This window comes from Nuphar pumila, chromosome 1 (genome assembly GCF_984573655.1).
Source record: "Nuphar pumila chromosome 1, dmNupPumi1.hap1.1, whole genome shotgun sequence".
Lineage (NCBI taxonomy): Eukaryota > Viridiplantae > Streptophyta > Magnoliopsida > Nymphaeales > Nymphaeaceae > Nuphar > Nuphar pumila.
In genome coordinates, this window is record NC_143249.1 from 52,468,458 (window position 1) to 52,485,170 (window position 16,713).

At 41.3% G+C, this 16,713-nt stretch overlaps 1 protein-coding gene across 2 annotated transcripts in view; it reads right to left on the reverse strand.

Moving 5' to 3' along the window:
* Positions 1-16,713, reverse strand: part of PA200 (proteasome activating protein 200) — a 187,599-nt gene that overhangs the window by 167,875 nt on the left and 3,011 nt on the right. The window contains exons 2-3 of one of the 2 annotated variants that reach the window (XM_089998177.1): positions 6,911-7,013; positions 6,417-6,529 (exon numbers count right to left, since the gene is read on the reverse strand). In XM_089998177.1, coding sequence (XP_089854303.1) covers positions 6,417-6,529; positions 6,911-7,013 — 216 coding nt within the window. The remainder of the gene's footprint in view (positions 1-6,416; positions 6,530-6,910; positions 7,014-16,713) is intronic. The other variant, XM_089998185.1, reaches the window with a different exon arrangement.

A 16,713-nucleotide genomic window follows, 5' to 3' on the forward strand; every position in this document is an offset into this window, starting at 1 on the left:
TGTATAACATTATTTTTATTTAAAACCTTGTTTTGAATCTTCATAATTTTGCATGGATGTTCAAAAGTGTGGACCCAAATCCAATACATTTGGGGACCCAATTTGTTAGTTGAAAATTTTGCCTATAATCCGCCCAAGGTTCGCCATCTTGTCCTTTTCAAGTATTGTTTCCGTTGAAAAAAAGGATTGATGATTAAAATTTTAAATTTTTCCTTAAAATTTACATGTTCAGGATTTTGGGGCATTACATATATAATATATATGTTGATATTATCGTATCCTAGAACAACTTTCTACAACCAAAGGTGCGACTAATGTACCAATCTTCACAATCCACCCTTTGTAGGCTAGTTGACTTAATCATATTTTAAGTCAATTAAAAGGAAAAGGTCAGAAAACCAAGTGAAAGCACTTATACGCATTTAACCAATGCTTCTGTGTGAAAGACCATGGAACTTAAACCTTAACCACTGGATCAAGTTTTAAGCAACTATCTTGTCATGAGAAGCCAATAATGCCATTAGACTAGCATCATCAAGCTGCCCACCCTACAGTACCTAAGAATATATGGGAGAAGAACCAGAAACATCTAACAATGCAACTTAAGGGAAAAGAAAGAATGATTAGGTGGTGGTTCTCGCATGTTGGAGAACTGAGCAGCTAAGATTCATCCAACTGAAGAACATAAGCTTCTGATGTCTGAGGTGCCAAAGTTCAAGACTGTACTGTAATGAGATATTGCGGAAATGTAAAGAGTGCATACAAGCACTTACAACAATGAATAAAAGAGACAATATCACAAGTCCACAAAGAGACAATACAAGCACAAGCCTTTAAGAAGGCAACAATATAAAAAGCCTCTTATTGAGAAGAGAGAAAGCTCTCAAGAATGAGAATACACAAGGGGTTCACCCCTATTTATACAAGAGGGAGAGGAGGAAAAAGGAGGGCCAAAGGGCCTCAAAAGGAGAGCCAAAAGGGGGCTCCCATAGAGTCGTTGGGAGCCCCCAACAATCACATTTGTGACCGTTGGGGGCTCCAACGACTCTAAGGTTGGAGCCCCTTTAGGTCCTCAAAAAGAATAAAAAATGAATTTAAAAAATAAAAATAAAAATTACATTTATTCAAAAAAGAAAAATAGTTGTTTTCTAAAACAACTATGTGAAATTACAAAAATACCCCTATCGGGTATTGATGTAATATACAGTATTACATCAATTACATATATATATATATATATATTAGATACATTTTAACACCCCCCCTCAAACTTTACGGGGAAATGATGAAAAGTTTGCCAAGAAGAAACATGAAGCGAGGAGCCGGAAGAGCTTTAGTGAAGAAGTCCGCCAACTGATATTCTGAAGTGACATATGGCAGAGCAATAGTTCCTCGTAAGAATTCGTCACGAACATAGTGGCAATCCATTTCGATATGTTTTGTACGCTCATGAAAAGTATGATTGCTCGCAATATAGATGGCACTCTTGTTGTCGCAACATAGCTTTGAGGCTTCAGTAATATCAACTCCCATGTCTTTAAGCAAACTGCGAAGCCATACAAGTTTCATTGTCGTGGTTGCCATAGCCCGGTACTCAGCTTCAGCGGATGATAGTGAAACCTTCTGTTGCTTCTTGCATCGCCAGGCAATCAAAGAGTCCCCTAAAAAGACACAAAAACCAGTAGTTGAGACTCGATCATTGGGATTACCTCCCCAATCTGCATCAGTATAAGGAAGAAGAGGAGGATAGAAATAGCCCTTTATTGATAGTATTCCGAATGTAGCGGATGATTCGGAGAACAACACTCATATGCACAGTTGTAGGAGCATGCTGAAATTGACTAACTGAGTGAACTGCATGAGTGATATCTGGTCTGGTGATGGTTAAATAGGTAAGAGACCCAATGAGTTGTCTGTAAGGTGTGGGATCTTCCAGAAGAACCCCATCCTCCAACCGCAATTTGGCATTAATAACCTCGGGAGTCTCTACTTTCTTATCATCAGAAATCCCAGACTTAGAACATATATCTGCAACAAGCTTCATCTGTGACAAAATATATCCTCTAGGAGAATATGCAACCTAAATTCCAAGAAAATATCTGAGAAAGCCTAAGTCAGACATATCAAAATTATCTTTTAACATATTTTTAACATTAATAATATTACTTTGATCATTCCCAGTGATAATCATATCATCAACATAAAGCAACAAAATTACGATACTAGAACCTGCATGTTTAACAAAAAGAGCAGTGTCAGTATAACAAGAGTGAAATCCAAACTTTATCATGATATCACTGAAACGATCATACCAAGCCTTAGGGGCTTGTTTAAGACCATACAATGCCTTCAAAAGCCGAAGTGTTTGACCTTGCTTAATATTTATTCCGGGTGGCGGATGCATATAAACTTCTTCACTTAAACTTCCATTTAAAAAAGCATTTTTTACGTCAAGTTGATAAATAGGCCATTTTTTGGTTGATGCGACAGCTATTAAGGTCCTGACACTAGTCATTTGAACTACGGGAGCGAATGTTTCTTCGTAATCAATGTCATATTCTTGGGAGTATCCCTTAGCAACTAATCTAGTTTTATATCGTTCTAAAGAGCCATCGCTTTTAGTTTTAACTTTGAAGACCCAGCGACAACCAATAGGTTTTTTGTGTGAGGGTAGATTAACTATTTCCCAAGTATTGGTCTTTTTTAAAGCATTTAGTTCAACTTGGATTGCTTCAACCCAATGAGGTATAGATTTAGCTTGATTATAGTGGGTCGGTTCAAAATAAGAATGTAGGGTTATTAAACATGCCCGATAGTTGGGAGTTAAGGAATCATAGGATACAAACCTATTTGGGGGTATTGATATTCTAGAAGAATGCCTAACTTGTGGTTCCTCAGTAGATTCAGAAATTTGAGACTATTTTTCGAGGGCACTAATAGGATTTTCTTGATTTCTTCTTGAGTAAACATTTATATTGGTATCACTATCATGAACATTTATATTTGAATCACTATCGTTTGAGAGTGTTATGTCAAGAGGGGATACCTCACGAGTATCGTCTATGTTTTCAAGAAAATCTTCTTGTATGTCATCAATAAGATCATATAAGAATATATAATCAATTTCATTTGTTTCTTCTATTTTATCAAAACCGTTTTCTTCTTCTAGAAATGTTACATCTTTTGACACATATAGTTTATCATTCTTAAAATCATAACATCTATACCCTTTTTTATTTTCACCATATCCTAAAAAAACACATTCAATTGCCTTTGGAGATAACTTATCCTTTTTTATGTAGTAGGACAAAACATTTGCAACCAAAAATACGAAGACGATTGAAATCGGGTGAAAATTTAAAGAGTTTTTCATAGGGAGAAGCATTTTTTAACTTAGAAGAGGGCATTCTATTGATTAGATAGGTTGAGGTTAGAACGGCTTCGGCCCAAAACTTCTTTGGAATATTCCTAGAAACAAGTAATGTTCTAGCGGTTTCTATAATGTGCCTATGTTTCCTTTTCGCTAGGCCATTTTGTTGAGGAGTCCTAGGACATGACTTTTGATGGCAAATGCCATTTTGGGTTAAATAGTTTTGGAATTCGTGAGATAAGTATTCGCCACCGGAATCGGATCTTAAAATAGATATGTTACTTTGAAATTGATTTTGAACCTTTTTATGAAAATCTTTAAAGAAAGTAAATACTTCTGACTTATGACTAAGGAAATAAATCCAAACATACCGAGTAAAGTCATCAATAAACGTAACATAATATGAATAGCCCCCTTTAGACATAACCGGAGAAGGCCTCCAAACATCCGAATGCACCAATTCAAAAGGCCTTGATGAGAGAAAAGTTCTAGTTGGAAATGGAATAGACTTCATTTTTCCAAAAATGCAATCTTTGCAATTAATTTCTTTTTTCTTACAAAATTTGTTTCCAAAAGGAAAGAGATACATTTTGGAATAACTTGGATGACCAAGTCTTTTATGCCAAGTTTTCATGTTTTTTTCTTGGACATAAAAACAAAAAAAGTTTGTAGGGAGATCAAGATGGTCCATATAATAGAGGTCTCCCTTTCTATGGCCTTGCTCAATCTGCTTCCCGGACCGGAGATCCTGCACAAAGCAACCATTAGATGAGAAAGATATTTCACATCCATGGTCGGCAATTTGAGAAATCGAAAATAGGTTTAAATTTAGTTTGGGAACAACTCTTACTTTTGGAACACAAAAAATTTGTGAATCTTTAAAAGAGCCAATACTTGAAATTTTCAAAAAGGTTCTATCGGCCATAGAGACACAAGAGTCCTTTGAATTGGTGCAAACATCACTAAGTGCATTTTCATGAGGGGTCATATGAAAAGAAGCTCCGGAGTCGAGGATCCAAGAATACGTACCGGGTGATGATGTTGAAGCAATAGCCGCACCCGATGTGGAGGAAGAAACTTTTAGCATTTGTTGGAGAGCCATAGATATTTGTCCAAGAGTTTCTTTAATGTCATTGTTCTTGCCTTCATCTTCTTTGGTGGTGGTTTCTTCAAGAGAGGCCACTTTAGGCTTGAAGGTTCCAATAAGCTTTGGACAAGCGGGTCTAATGTGACCCGGCTCATTGCAATAATGACAAACAATCATTTTTCTCCCTCCATTGTAGTTTCCTTGTTTCCCAAAATGAGGAGGCTTATAGGTTTTAACATTGTTACCCGGTTTTGATACGGCAAGGACTTCATCAACATGCTTACTCATGCCAAGCCTTGTCTCCTCTTAAGTGATTTCGGCAATAGCATCCTCAATAGGAGGGAAAATAGATCTATGGAGAAGTGAAGATCTCACTTGCTCAAATTCGGGACGTAGCCCAAAAAGAAATTGAAACAATCGCTCTTGTTCCATTTGTTTTTGCCTTAAATCAATATCTTCCATAGAAACCCATTTTGGTTCCAAGAGAGCCAATTCATCCCATAGTGGGTTTAGGGCACTATAATAGTCTTGAATGCTAGAATCACCTTGCTTGGTGGTTCTAATCTTTTCTTGCAAGAAGTATGCTCTTGCAAGATCCTTTTGGGTATACATACCCCTCATAAAGGACCAAGCCTCATTGGCTCTACGAAATTTAACTATATTAGCACATACCTTAAGCTCCACATTGTTCATAAACCACGCAAGGATTTTTGCGTGATTGCTTTCCCAATCTTCCACTTCCTTTTGATGACTTTCAATGGCCTTGAGGCGAGCATCTCCCTCAAGAGCCTTTTCTTGACCTTCTTCCACCTTCGTGAGCATAAGCTTAGGTTCCGGAACGGTTCCCATGACAAAACCCCAAAGCTTCTTTCCTTTGAGATTATTTTCCATTGCCGATGCCCACATCATATAATTCTTTCCATTGAGCTTGAAAGATAGGTCAATCTTTGTCTCCATGATGTTGCCAAGAAGTGAGAAGATGTCCACTAAATATGAGATACACGAACCACACCTTTCCTTCAAGAATCGAGTGGCTCTTATACCATGTAATGAGATATTGCAGAAATGTAAAGAGTGCATACAAGCACTTACAACAATGAATAAAAGAGACAATATCACAAGTCCACAAAGGGACAATACAAGCACAAGCCTTTAAGAAGGCAACAATATAAAAAGCCTCTTATTGAGAAGAGAGAAAGCTCTCAAGAATGAGAATACACAAGGGGTTCACCCCTATTTATACAAGAGGGAGAGGAGGAAAAAGGAGAGCCAAAGGGCCTCAAAAGGAGAGCCAAAAGGGGGCTCCCATAGAGTCGTTGGGAGCCCCCAACGGTCACATTTGTGACCGTTGGGGGCTCCAACGACTCTAAGGTTGGAGCCCCTTTAGGTCCTCAAAAAGAATAAAAAATGAATTTAAAAAATAAAAATAAAAATTACATTTATTCAAAAAAGAAAAATAGTTGGTTTCTAAAACAACTATGTGAAATTACAAAAATACCCCTATCGGGTATTGATGTAATATACAGTATATATATATATATATATATATATATATATATATATATATATATATATATATATTAGATACATTTTAACATGTACATGGTATCAAAAAATGAATATTAAGAATTTAACAAGACAGGAATACGCCATGAATATATATATTTTTCTTGTACAAACATTTTGCTTGGTAATGTTTCCAAATGAAACACACAAATTTATAAAAAGGCACCAATAATCACAAAATTCAGGAAGTGTTCCAGATCAGTCAACTACATTACAATCTGTGAAAAGAAAATTACAAGGATGCTGTATAAGTGGCTCTTTAGTCTTTACTGTTTGAACATTATGCAATAAGTATTTTTCAAGGTCAAACCTGTTATAGTCACGTGATTGAAACTGAATAGAGACAAAATGAAATTTATAGGAGAATTCCCCATTGGGTTTGGCAAGGACTACCTTGTAAAGTGAATACTCATCAAAGTATTATACAAAGGCCGCCATGGAACTTTCAAGGAAATCTCTTTCCTGTACTTCTTCAACAATTTGATCAATATATTTCCCCATCTAACCTAATTGATACATTTGAAAATCAGTACCATAATACATAGAAAATACGGCTGCAGAAAGAAGGCATCCTTGCCTATATTAAGGGAATGTTCATGTCCCATGTAAAGCATGTGCTTTCCATGGAAAAGAACATGGTGCAGGCCGCATGTTACAGACACATGTATCGGGTTTTCCTTCCCCACATGGATGGGAGACCTTGCCTGCCTGCAAAACTGCAGATTCATTTCGACCTGACCAAGAGGTTGATCAGGAAAAGAACTGGCAGAAACCAAACCATGATGATCCTGAGGGCTCCGGAGATATGGCTTCCTCAGGATGCAGAGACCACCTAAAGGTCAAAGGAACAAGAGAGAGAGAGAGAGAGAGAGAGAAAGAGCTTATACCTGGACATAAAGCTTGTCATTTGATCCAAAAAATATATCTAGGCCAGTTTCTATAAGAGCCTTCACATCTTCCAAGGAAATCGCACTTCTTGCTTTCAAGTAGCTGCAAAACAACAAAAGTGTACTTATGATCGTTCAGTTTTTTGAAATAGACTTCTTAACAGAAGCATAAAGTGGAGCACAAAATTGATAAGTAGTTCAAAATCGTCAACATAAACAGAACCTAATTTACATATTGGAAGATCAAGATGATTACCTTATCCAATTTTAGGGAAAAAGAAAATTTTCCTCCATGCTTAGAAGTGAAACCATCTAAGAAGTATGCTTCTTAACTAGAAATCACAATTCTAGAATGATTGTCTCCTATTTCAAAATTCCTATCTTTGCTTCCATATGTTTCTGAGCATTTTAGCTACAAGGATGCACACGCATAAATATTTCCATTTTTACCAAATGTATATTCTACAAGATAGAACCAACTTCAATATCAAAATCATGCTAACCTTTTAATACTATGAATCAAATGGAAACACAAAAACTCATACCACTTACATGACTTTGCCTAGCCACAATACTTTTGGCTTTGAGTAACCTTTCTCACATCTCCGGTGCAAGGATGTGTTTGGAGGTCATTTCTCAAGAACAGTGTGAAAGATAAGGTTGACATGCATAGATTAAAGCAGGCAAGAGAAAAGGCAAAATATGTGATTATTTACAACCTTGGGTCTCCAAATATAGCTGCCATATTCAACATGTAACAACAGAAATTTGTTTGAATAAAGTGGGATTAATTGTGATTCAACAATTGCTGTGACTTAATGAGCCAAAGGCACACAAACATGGAGATTCAGATGTTAGGTGTCACTAAAGTTTAAGTTGCAGGTTGCATATAAGACTGCAATTCTTGATAATCAAGTAGGGCAGCCAAAGGACAAATTTCATAGGTCCTTTCTGATGCTTAAGTTAGATGATAAGCATCCTCCCTTTTTTACCAAAACAGCAGGATAGTTCAAACAAAGGAAGCACATAATCTAGATGATTCTGTCTCAGAATACAAACTCCATGTATGTAGTATCTGTCTGTGTGATACACTATCGGATTGTGCACCAAGGGAACCATGTGAAAAGACACTCGATCGACTAGCTGAGAGGCCCTATGAGTACAACAATCTCTCTTCATGGTCAGGTTCAACCCAACAACAATCTAATGCACAAACTTTGAGAGAAAAACTCAGATATTATGTTGATAGACCTTTCTTGGAATGGAGCAGGCTTAGATGACAAAAGATACCCAAAACCCATTATCTAAAACATTTTATAGCTTCTACACTAACGGATCACTTGGTCAAATGATGTTTCCAGGAGTATAATAGGTTGTAAACCCTGCAGACAGCAATATGATGCCCGTACTGTTCGCCGGAAGTTAAACTTGTCTCCAACCATGAATCCAACTGTCATATTTTTTCTCTTGATAATCATGGTGTATCCGTAGATGCAAAAAAAGCATTTGAAAGGGTTGGTGGTAGCAGCCTGAGTAGAGACTGTTCTTGTAAAATCCATTGGGAAAAAATTGGGTCGGACCCGGGATGGGTCCGGACCCGACCCGGATCCAAACTGGGTCATCTACACCCCTCGCGTGCCTTTAAATAGGCATGAGAGGGGGGAGGGTTTCCTCATTGGCAGAAACCCTCCCCCGCCTCTTCTCTCTCCCCGTTCTCTCACCCTCTTTCCGGCCGACAGACCTTCGGCGAGCCCCGTCCGGCAACCACCCTCTGTCCCTGTGCTCTCTCCCTTGTTCTTTCTTTGCTCCCTTCTCACCCCCGCCCGACACTCTCTCACCCTCTCGTTCGTCTGCCGTCGCCGACACCGATGACCTCCAGGTACGCCCCTAACCCCTAATCTTTCTTCTTCTTTCTTCTTTTGTCTTCTTCTTCCATCTTCTTTTCTTCTGTTTTCTTCATCTTCGTCCCTCTTTTCTCTTCTTCGGCAGGACGGCAGGGATGACGCCCCCTGCCGCCTGTTTTTGGGTCGGTCGGCAGGGGCAAAGCCCCTGCCCCGGTCCTTTCTCCTTTAGCAGTGGAGGGTCGAGCCCTCTCCCTGCCTTCTCAAAATACGAGGGAGGGGCTCGGCCCCCTCCCTGATTTCTTTTTCGCCAAGGAGGGGGCCTCCCTGTTTAGCGGGAATGCAAGGGAGGGGCTCGACCCCCTCTCCCTATTTTACGAGATGCGAGGGAGGGGCTCGGACCCCCTCCCTGTTCCCTATTTCGCCAAGGAGGGGTTGAGCCCCCTCCCTGTCTCCTTGTTATATGAGATACAGGGAAGGGGCTCAGCACCCTCCCTATTTCCCTCTTTCGCCAGGGATGGGCCGAGCCCCCTCCCTGTCTCCTTGAATGGGTTACAGGGAAGGGGCTCGGCCCCCTCCCTGTTTCTCCTTTTTGCAAGGGAGGGGTTGAGCCCTCTCCCTGTCTCCCTGCTTCCCTTTTTACGCAAAGGGAGGGGTTGAGCCCCTCCCTACTCTTATTTGGGACTGGAATCAGGTTCGGCTTATCAGTCGAGCCCACCCTTCACCTTTGGCCACTGCAGGCAGGGTTGGGCCCGATTCAACTGTTGAACCCACCTGCCTCTCCTGTTTTACCTTTCGAGCTTATTATACATATTCATGTTTTTCTATTTTGCAGCTTGCACGATGGATCCCGCTCGCGCAACGCGGCCCGAGCCCTTCATTACTTACACACGAAGGCAAGCTCAACCCCGAGACTCCCCAAGGTAGGAAAAAGTTGCGCAATGGACTTTGGACAAACTGAACTAAGTTAAAATACTAAAAATGCAAATTAAACAATTAAATATATATGTATATATATTTATAATAGTACATTTTTAAACTCAAGGACGCAGTTTTGTGATCCTTGTCCTCATTACTTTTTGTCATTTACTTTTCGCCGCCGCGCTTTAGTGCACAGGCTGATTTCCTTTACGCATTTATTTGGCTTGATACGCGGTTTCGCGTATCAAGCATCGCTTTCTGTCATTTACTTTTGTCATCGCGCTTTAGTGCACAGGCTGATTTTCTTTACGCATTTATTTGGCTTGATACGCAATTTCACGTATCAAGCATCGCTTTTTGTCATTTACTTTCGTTGTCGCGCTTTAGTGCACAGGCTATTTGCTTTTTCTACGTTTACCTGCTTACACATTTGTTTAGCTGAAGTACGGTTTCATACCTCGTGCATTGCTTTGTGCATTTATTTGCTTACGCCTCTATTGTTGGCACGTTTATGTGGTCGAGGTACGATTTCGTACCTCGCGCACCACTTACGCATTCTTGCGCCCAATGCTCGTCTTCGCACTTTAAAGATTGTTGGCACCTTGTTGTCGCACTGCCTTGTGCATGAGCTCACATTTTCATGCTAACTTACACATGCGTAAGTTTAAGACTAGAGTGAAATCTATTTCGCTTGTTTGTTTCAAAATGACACAAGCAGCACTTATGTATTTCGGTTTTTAAAAAGGGATTCCTAAAAGCAAATCTGTGTTGCCAAATGCGTAGCCTTGATGAGTTCGATTTTGGAAGTCTCTGTCGTTGCGAGTTTGCAACCCAGTCTCCCGAATCGACATATTTGGGAGAGAGGTTTTTACTACCTCTGTTTGCGTATCCGATACGACTTTGATAACCCTGGTTTATTGATACGAACATGTGCTTGTGTGGGATTCTTTTGAGAAACCCATGTCTTGTCTATCAAACTAGTATCGAGTTATACACTGCATACATATACTATGATAAACGGACAAGAGATCAGTGGTAATCTCATAGCGTACAAATAGCACAAGTGTTGTACATCAGTTTCGAAAGATAAAACTTGTCAAAGGAGTTTTTGCATTACATTGCATCTTTTGCAAAACTTTGTGTTGGGGTTTCCTTTTTGTGAAACCTATACCCCTTTTGTTGTAACGCACTCGTAGATATGCGGGTCATGTCAGTACTACGATGATCGGATGAGACGGTCATATGACCTTGAATCATGCTAATGGCACAATGTTGTAATAACATAAATAGTGATAACTCGACTTCATCGGCAAAATGCTCGAGTTGGGTCTAACAGACCAGAGCATACAGAATGAGTCTTCAGTTAAATAAAACTTGAAACGCTCATTCGACCTGTTGTTTATTGTCAAGAGAGAGGATGGGACGGTACAAAAACTCGGATGGACAGGTTGTTAACAACCACCCCTCGGGCAATGACTCGGTATCCCCAATCATCGGAGTTAGGGGATGGGACTACTAGAAATTATCCTAGGTGGTAGATCTCACAATCTTCGGTAGAAGTAGGATGCAGCAGTTGTCTACGTGTAATAAACCGAAAAAAATAAAAATCAAAATAAAAATAAAAATTTTAAGTTTGGATTCGGATCGGATCCGGACCCGGACCCGAAAGGGAGGCACCGCCCCGCTTCTTCCTCTCTCGGTCTGTCTCCCCCGACCGACTCCCTCTCTGCGTTGCTGAGCATCGCCCCCGACGCCCCCCTTCCGACAAGCACCTTCCGGCAGCCTCCCCAGAGGAGCCCCCGATGTAGGAGCTCCCTCTTCTCGCCAGATACCCCCCTCTGTTGCTGTCGTCGTCGACTACCTTCGTTCCATCTGTCGACGCCGTCGCTGATGCCGGCAGCCCCCAGGTACGCTTCTTTTTCTCCTTCTCTCCTCTTCGTCTCCCTCGACCCTCCTCTTCAAGGGACGGTGGACCAGAGCCACCAATCGTGGTGGTTGTGGGTCTGCCAGGGAGGGAGGTGCTGAGCACCTCCCCTCATTTTCCCCCCTCTTCTTTTCGGCAGGCGGCAGGGCTGTCGCCTGCATCGCTTCTTTTCTTGGGCGTAGGGCTTCAGGGGAGGGGCTGCTCGTGCCTTGGACGGCAAGGTGGCAAGCCCCGCCTCCCCTACCTGCCTCTTGTGCAGGTAAGTCGGCAGGGGTCGAGCCCCTGCCACTTAGCCGACAGGTCTGCAGGGGTAAAACCCCTGCCGCCTGTGAGAAGGGTTCTGGCAGGGGGTTTTGGGGCTCCTGCCTGTCCTTTTGTGTTCACAGGGAGGGTTGAGACCCTTCCCTGTCTCTTCTTGGTCATAGGGAGGGTCGAGTCCTCCCTGTCCCTTCTTTTTTCACAGGGAGGGTCGAGCCCTCCTGTCTCTTTTTGGTCGTGCAGGGGAGGGTTCGACCCTTCCTGCCTCTGTTTGTTGCGGGGAAGGGTTCGAGCCCTCCCTACCTACGTGCTATGCAGGGGAGGGTTCAACCCCCCTCTGCTTTCGTAATATGCAGGAGGAGGGGTCAAGCCCCCTCCTCGGTCCCTTGATGTTAGGGGAGGGGTCGAGACCCTCCCTGCTTGTCTTTTATACAGGGGGAGGGGTCGAGCCCCTCCCTGCTTGTTCATTGCGCAGGGAAGGGGTCAATCCCCTCCCTGTTTTCGTGTTTCGCTGGGAAGGGGGGGCCGAGACCCCCTTCCTCCCTCTATTGTTCGGGGGAGGGCTAAGCCCTCCTTGTGTTCTGTTTCTGCTTGGCAAGCAGGGGCTCATCCCCTATCCTGGTTTCTTATTGCAGGACGGAACAAGGTCGTCGCCGCTGCCGACTCCTTAGTGAGCTTTTTACGGAAGGGTGAACTTTTCTTGCCTTAGTGAGTCATAACAGGTGGCAGTTGGTCGTAAGGTTTTGAGAGATGAGAATAGATTAAGGTTGTTCAGGACAAAGCGTTTGTTAGAAGTAGTGAGTGACAAACGATGTCCTGATGGTTATTAGATGCAGAGACCTCGTTCTAGGAACGAGAACAAGCTTGTTGCATAGTAGTTCACAGCTTACGATCAAATGGATCGTATGCTGCGTTGGTCAGTTGCACTGCTTACTTGTTTTGAATTGTTTACTTGCTTTGCACTGCTTACTCACTCGCATCACTTATTCGCTTGTACTACTTACGCGTTTGCACTATTCACCTACTTGCCTTTGCTTACCTGTTTAACTGCATATTTGTTTTAAACTGCGTAGCCTACTGAATTAAATGTATTTAATTCAGTTTTTTGTAGTTTCTCTTGTGCACCTACTAGTTTTTCGTGAAACTAACCTATTTTATGGGTACGGGTGATGATTAGGTAATCTACGGGCGATGGCGCGATTGCAAGATGGCTTCAAGACTCCTTTTCCTGCTCTTAGCTCGCGTCCTGGATGCTTGGGTTTGTATCGGATTTCCCTTAGGATATCTGAATCTTGTGAGTTTTGATTCTTTTAGCTAATGTGCCCAAAGTTGTCAGCTTGCCTTATGATTTATCAAAGAAAAATCTTCCGCTGATTTCATAAACAAACTCTGAAATAAAGAGATATTTCTAGTCTCTTGCCTGATTTTCTGAAAAGGTTCGCAAGTTTGAAATTTGGGGCGTTACACTACGTATGCCTTTGAGGAATCCTCTTTCGATCACCGACCGTCCCCTTAAGAGTAGACTCAACTAGCTATTCGAGGTATTTGAAAATCATGGCATAATAGACCCTTGAACTAGTCTTAGTTGTTTCTACGATTCGTGCCTTGTACGTACCCGCATGCCAGCTAAGTATCAAAACAAAAGTTATCATGTTTGCTTTATACTGTTTGTTAATTATTTTTTATGCTAGTTATAGCATTTAAACTACGCATGTGTATAACTGTTTAGTTATACACTGTCGGTCCCAAACCCGGATAAAAGAAGAGGGTTGCGGTAGGCCAGTGACAGGCAACATAAAAACTTAGTCACACCCTATGAATATGAACCAATATGAGAATTTCGTTAGGTCGTTCACTACTGAGCGACGCGCTGTACTCTATAGGCCCGGAGGCAGTGATAAATGGGCAAGGGTTGCTAGGTCGCCGCCCAAAAGCAACGCGTCACACCGGCGCCCGGGTGTGGTGTCAAATAGGCAAGGGTTCCCTCACTTTGTTGGACGGGTGGGGGTAAGGAAGATAGTTCAAGACCATAAAATTAGGTTAGCCACTTGGAACATAGGGTCTTTAACTGGTAAGTTGGTAAAGTTAGTAGATGTTATGTGTAGAAGAAAGATTGATATTTTATGTCTACTAGAGACCAAATATGTAGGTGAGAAAGCAAAAGTGATAGAACCTTGGGGATATAAGATTTGGTATACAAGAATAAATAGGAATAGGAATGGAATAGGGATTGTTATTAGTCGTGAGTTTATATATAATGTAGTTGAGGTCCATAGGAAGGGTGATAGGATTTTACTTATTAAATTAGTATTAGGTACGGATATTATTAATATTATTAGTGTTTATGCACCTCAAGTAGGTTTAGATGATTCCATTAAGGGTCAATTTTGGGAAGATTTAGATAGAGTAGTACAAGGGATATCTTATGGAGAAAAGCTTTTCATCGGCAGTGACCTTAACGGACATGTAGGCATTAGTAGGGATGGATTTGACAGTATTCATGGAGGTTATGGTATAGGAGAAAGAAACGAAAGTGGAGAAAGGATTTTAGATTTTGATTTGCCCTATGATATGATCTTAGCAAACACTTGGTTTAGGAAGAGGGAGTCTCACCTAGTAACATTTAAAAGTGGGGTTAATACAAGTCAGATAGATTTTTTCCTACTTATAAAGAGAGATAGGGGTTGTTGCATCGATTGTAAGGTTATACCGGGAGAAAGTCTAGCTACACAATATAGAGTAGGGGTGGCAATCGGGTCGGGTTGGCGGGTTGGCGTGTCAGCATACCTCAACCCGAACCCGACCCGTTTATTAAACGGGTCGGCTGTGGCAAACACGAACCCGACCCGTTTAATAAACGGGTAACCCGACACGACCCGCCAACCCATTTAATAAATGGGTTGGGTCGGGTAAACAGGTTTTCAGGTTCGCGGGTCGGGTTGGCGGGTTGACGGATCGGGTTGGCAGGTAGGCAGGTTGGCGGGTCGGGTTGGCGGGTTGACGGGTCGGCAGACGGGTTGGCGGGTTGACCCGCCCGCCTAACCCGTTTATTAAACGGGTCAGCCGAGTTGGCGGGTTGGCATACCCCCAACCCGAACCCGACCTGTTTAATAAATGGGTTACGCGGGTCGACATTTTTATTAAACGGGTTGGCTTAAGCCCAACCCGAACCCGCCTAAGAGGCGGGTTGGCGGGTCGTGTGAGAAATTGCCACCCCTAATATAGAGTCTTAATTTTAGATCTTAGAATTAGAAAATGACGCAAAAGGGATAGACATAGGATATATCCTAGAATGAAGTGGTGGGCACTAAAAGGAGCTAAACAAGGAATATTTGTAGAGCGGGTACTTAAGGAAGTTGATTGGTGTCTCGAGGAGGATTCAGAATCAATGTAGAATAAGATAGCGGGTGGCATGAGAAAGGTGGCTAAGGAGGTATTGGGTGAGTCCAAAGGTGTTGCACCACTAGGTAGTGGAACGAGGATGTCAAATTAGCTATTAAGGTTAAAAGAGAGTGTTATAGAAATTTAAGTAAGAGTCGTGATAATGAGAATTTGGAGAAGTATATGATAGCAAAGAAGGAAGTTAAAAAAGTAGTTTGAAACGTGAGGGATAAGGTATATAAGGAGGTTTATGACAAGTTGGATACCAAAGAGAACGAAAAGGATATTTATAGGCTTGCAAAGATGAGAGATAGGAAATCGAGGGATTTGGGTATGGTTAGATGTATCAAAGATGAAACGCAAAGGGTTTTAGTCAAAGATGAGGAGATTAAGGAGAGATGGAAAGATTATTTTGATAAGCTATTTAATGGAAGTCATGCTCAGGATCTTGAAGACTTCTCTATTCTTGTTCATGAGATGAATCGTGACTTCATGCGCAAGATTCAAAAGAAAGAAATTGCAACGGCTTTGAAGAAAATGAAATCAAGAAGGGCAGTTGGCCCAGATGGTATACCTATCGAGGCTTGGAAATGCTTGTGTGAGAAAGGTTTAGAATGGTTGACAAATCCTTTTAACAAGATTTGGTGGACAAATAAGATGCCTAATGAGTGGAGGAAGAGTACTTTGATGCCTCTATATAAGAATAAGGGTGATATATAAGATTGCACAGACTATCGTGGTATAAAACTCATGAGTCATACTATGAAACTTTTGGAGAGGGTGATTGAGTATAGGTTGAGGAAGGTTGTCATGATATCGGAGAATCAATTTGGTTTTATGCCTGGAAGATCAACTATAAAAGCTATACATCTTCTTAGACAACTTATTGAGAGATATAGAGAGAGGAACAAAGATTTGCATATGGTTTTTATTGATTTGGAGAAGGCATACGATAGAGTACCTAGGGATGTTCTATGTTGGACAACGATGAAGAAAGGTGTTTCTCTCAAGTACATTAGTATAATTAAAGGTATGTACGAAGGAGTAGTAACCAATGTCCGCACGTGTGGAGGGGTGACAACCAATTTTCCTATAACGGTTGGGTTACATCAAGGATCTGCATTAAGCCCTTTCCTATTTGCTATAGTGATGGATGAGCTTACGAGATCAATTCAAGAAAATGTGCCGTGGTGTATCTTGTTTGATGATGATATTGTTTTGATTGATGAGTCTAGAGCTGGGGTTAATGCTAAGTTAGAATTATGGAGACAGACATTGGAAGCAAGAGGTTTTAAGTTGAGTAAGAGTAAGACAAAATATATGGAATGTTGGTTTAGTAAGCAACGAAGTAGTGATGGGAGTGTAGTGAAGCTTGGTGAGCAAGAAATACTAGTGGATGATTGTTTCAAGTATTTGGGATCTATCATTCAAAAGTATGGAGAAATTGATGGAGATGTAAATCATAGGATAAAGGTTGG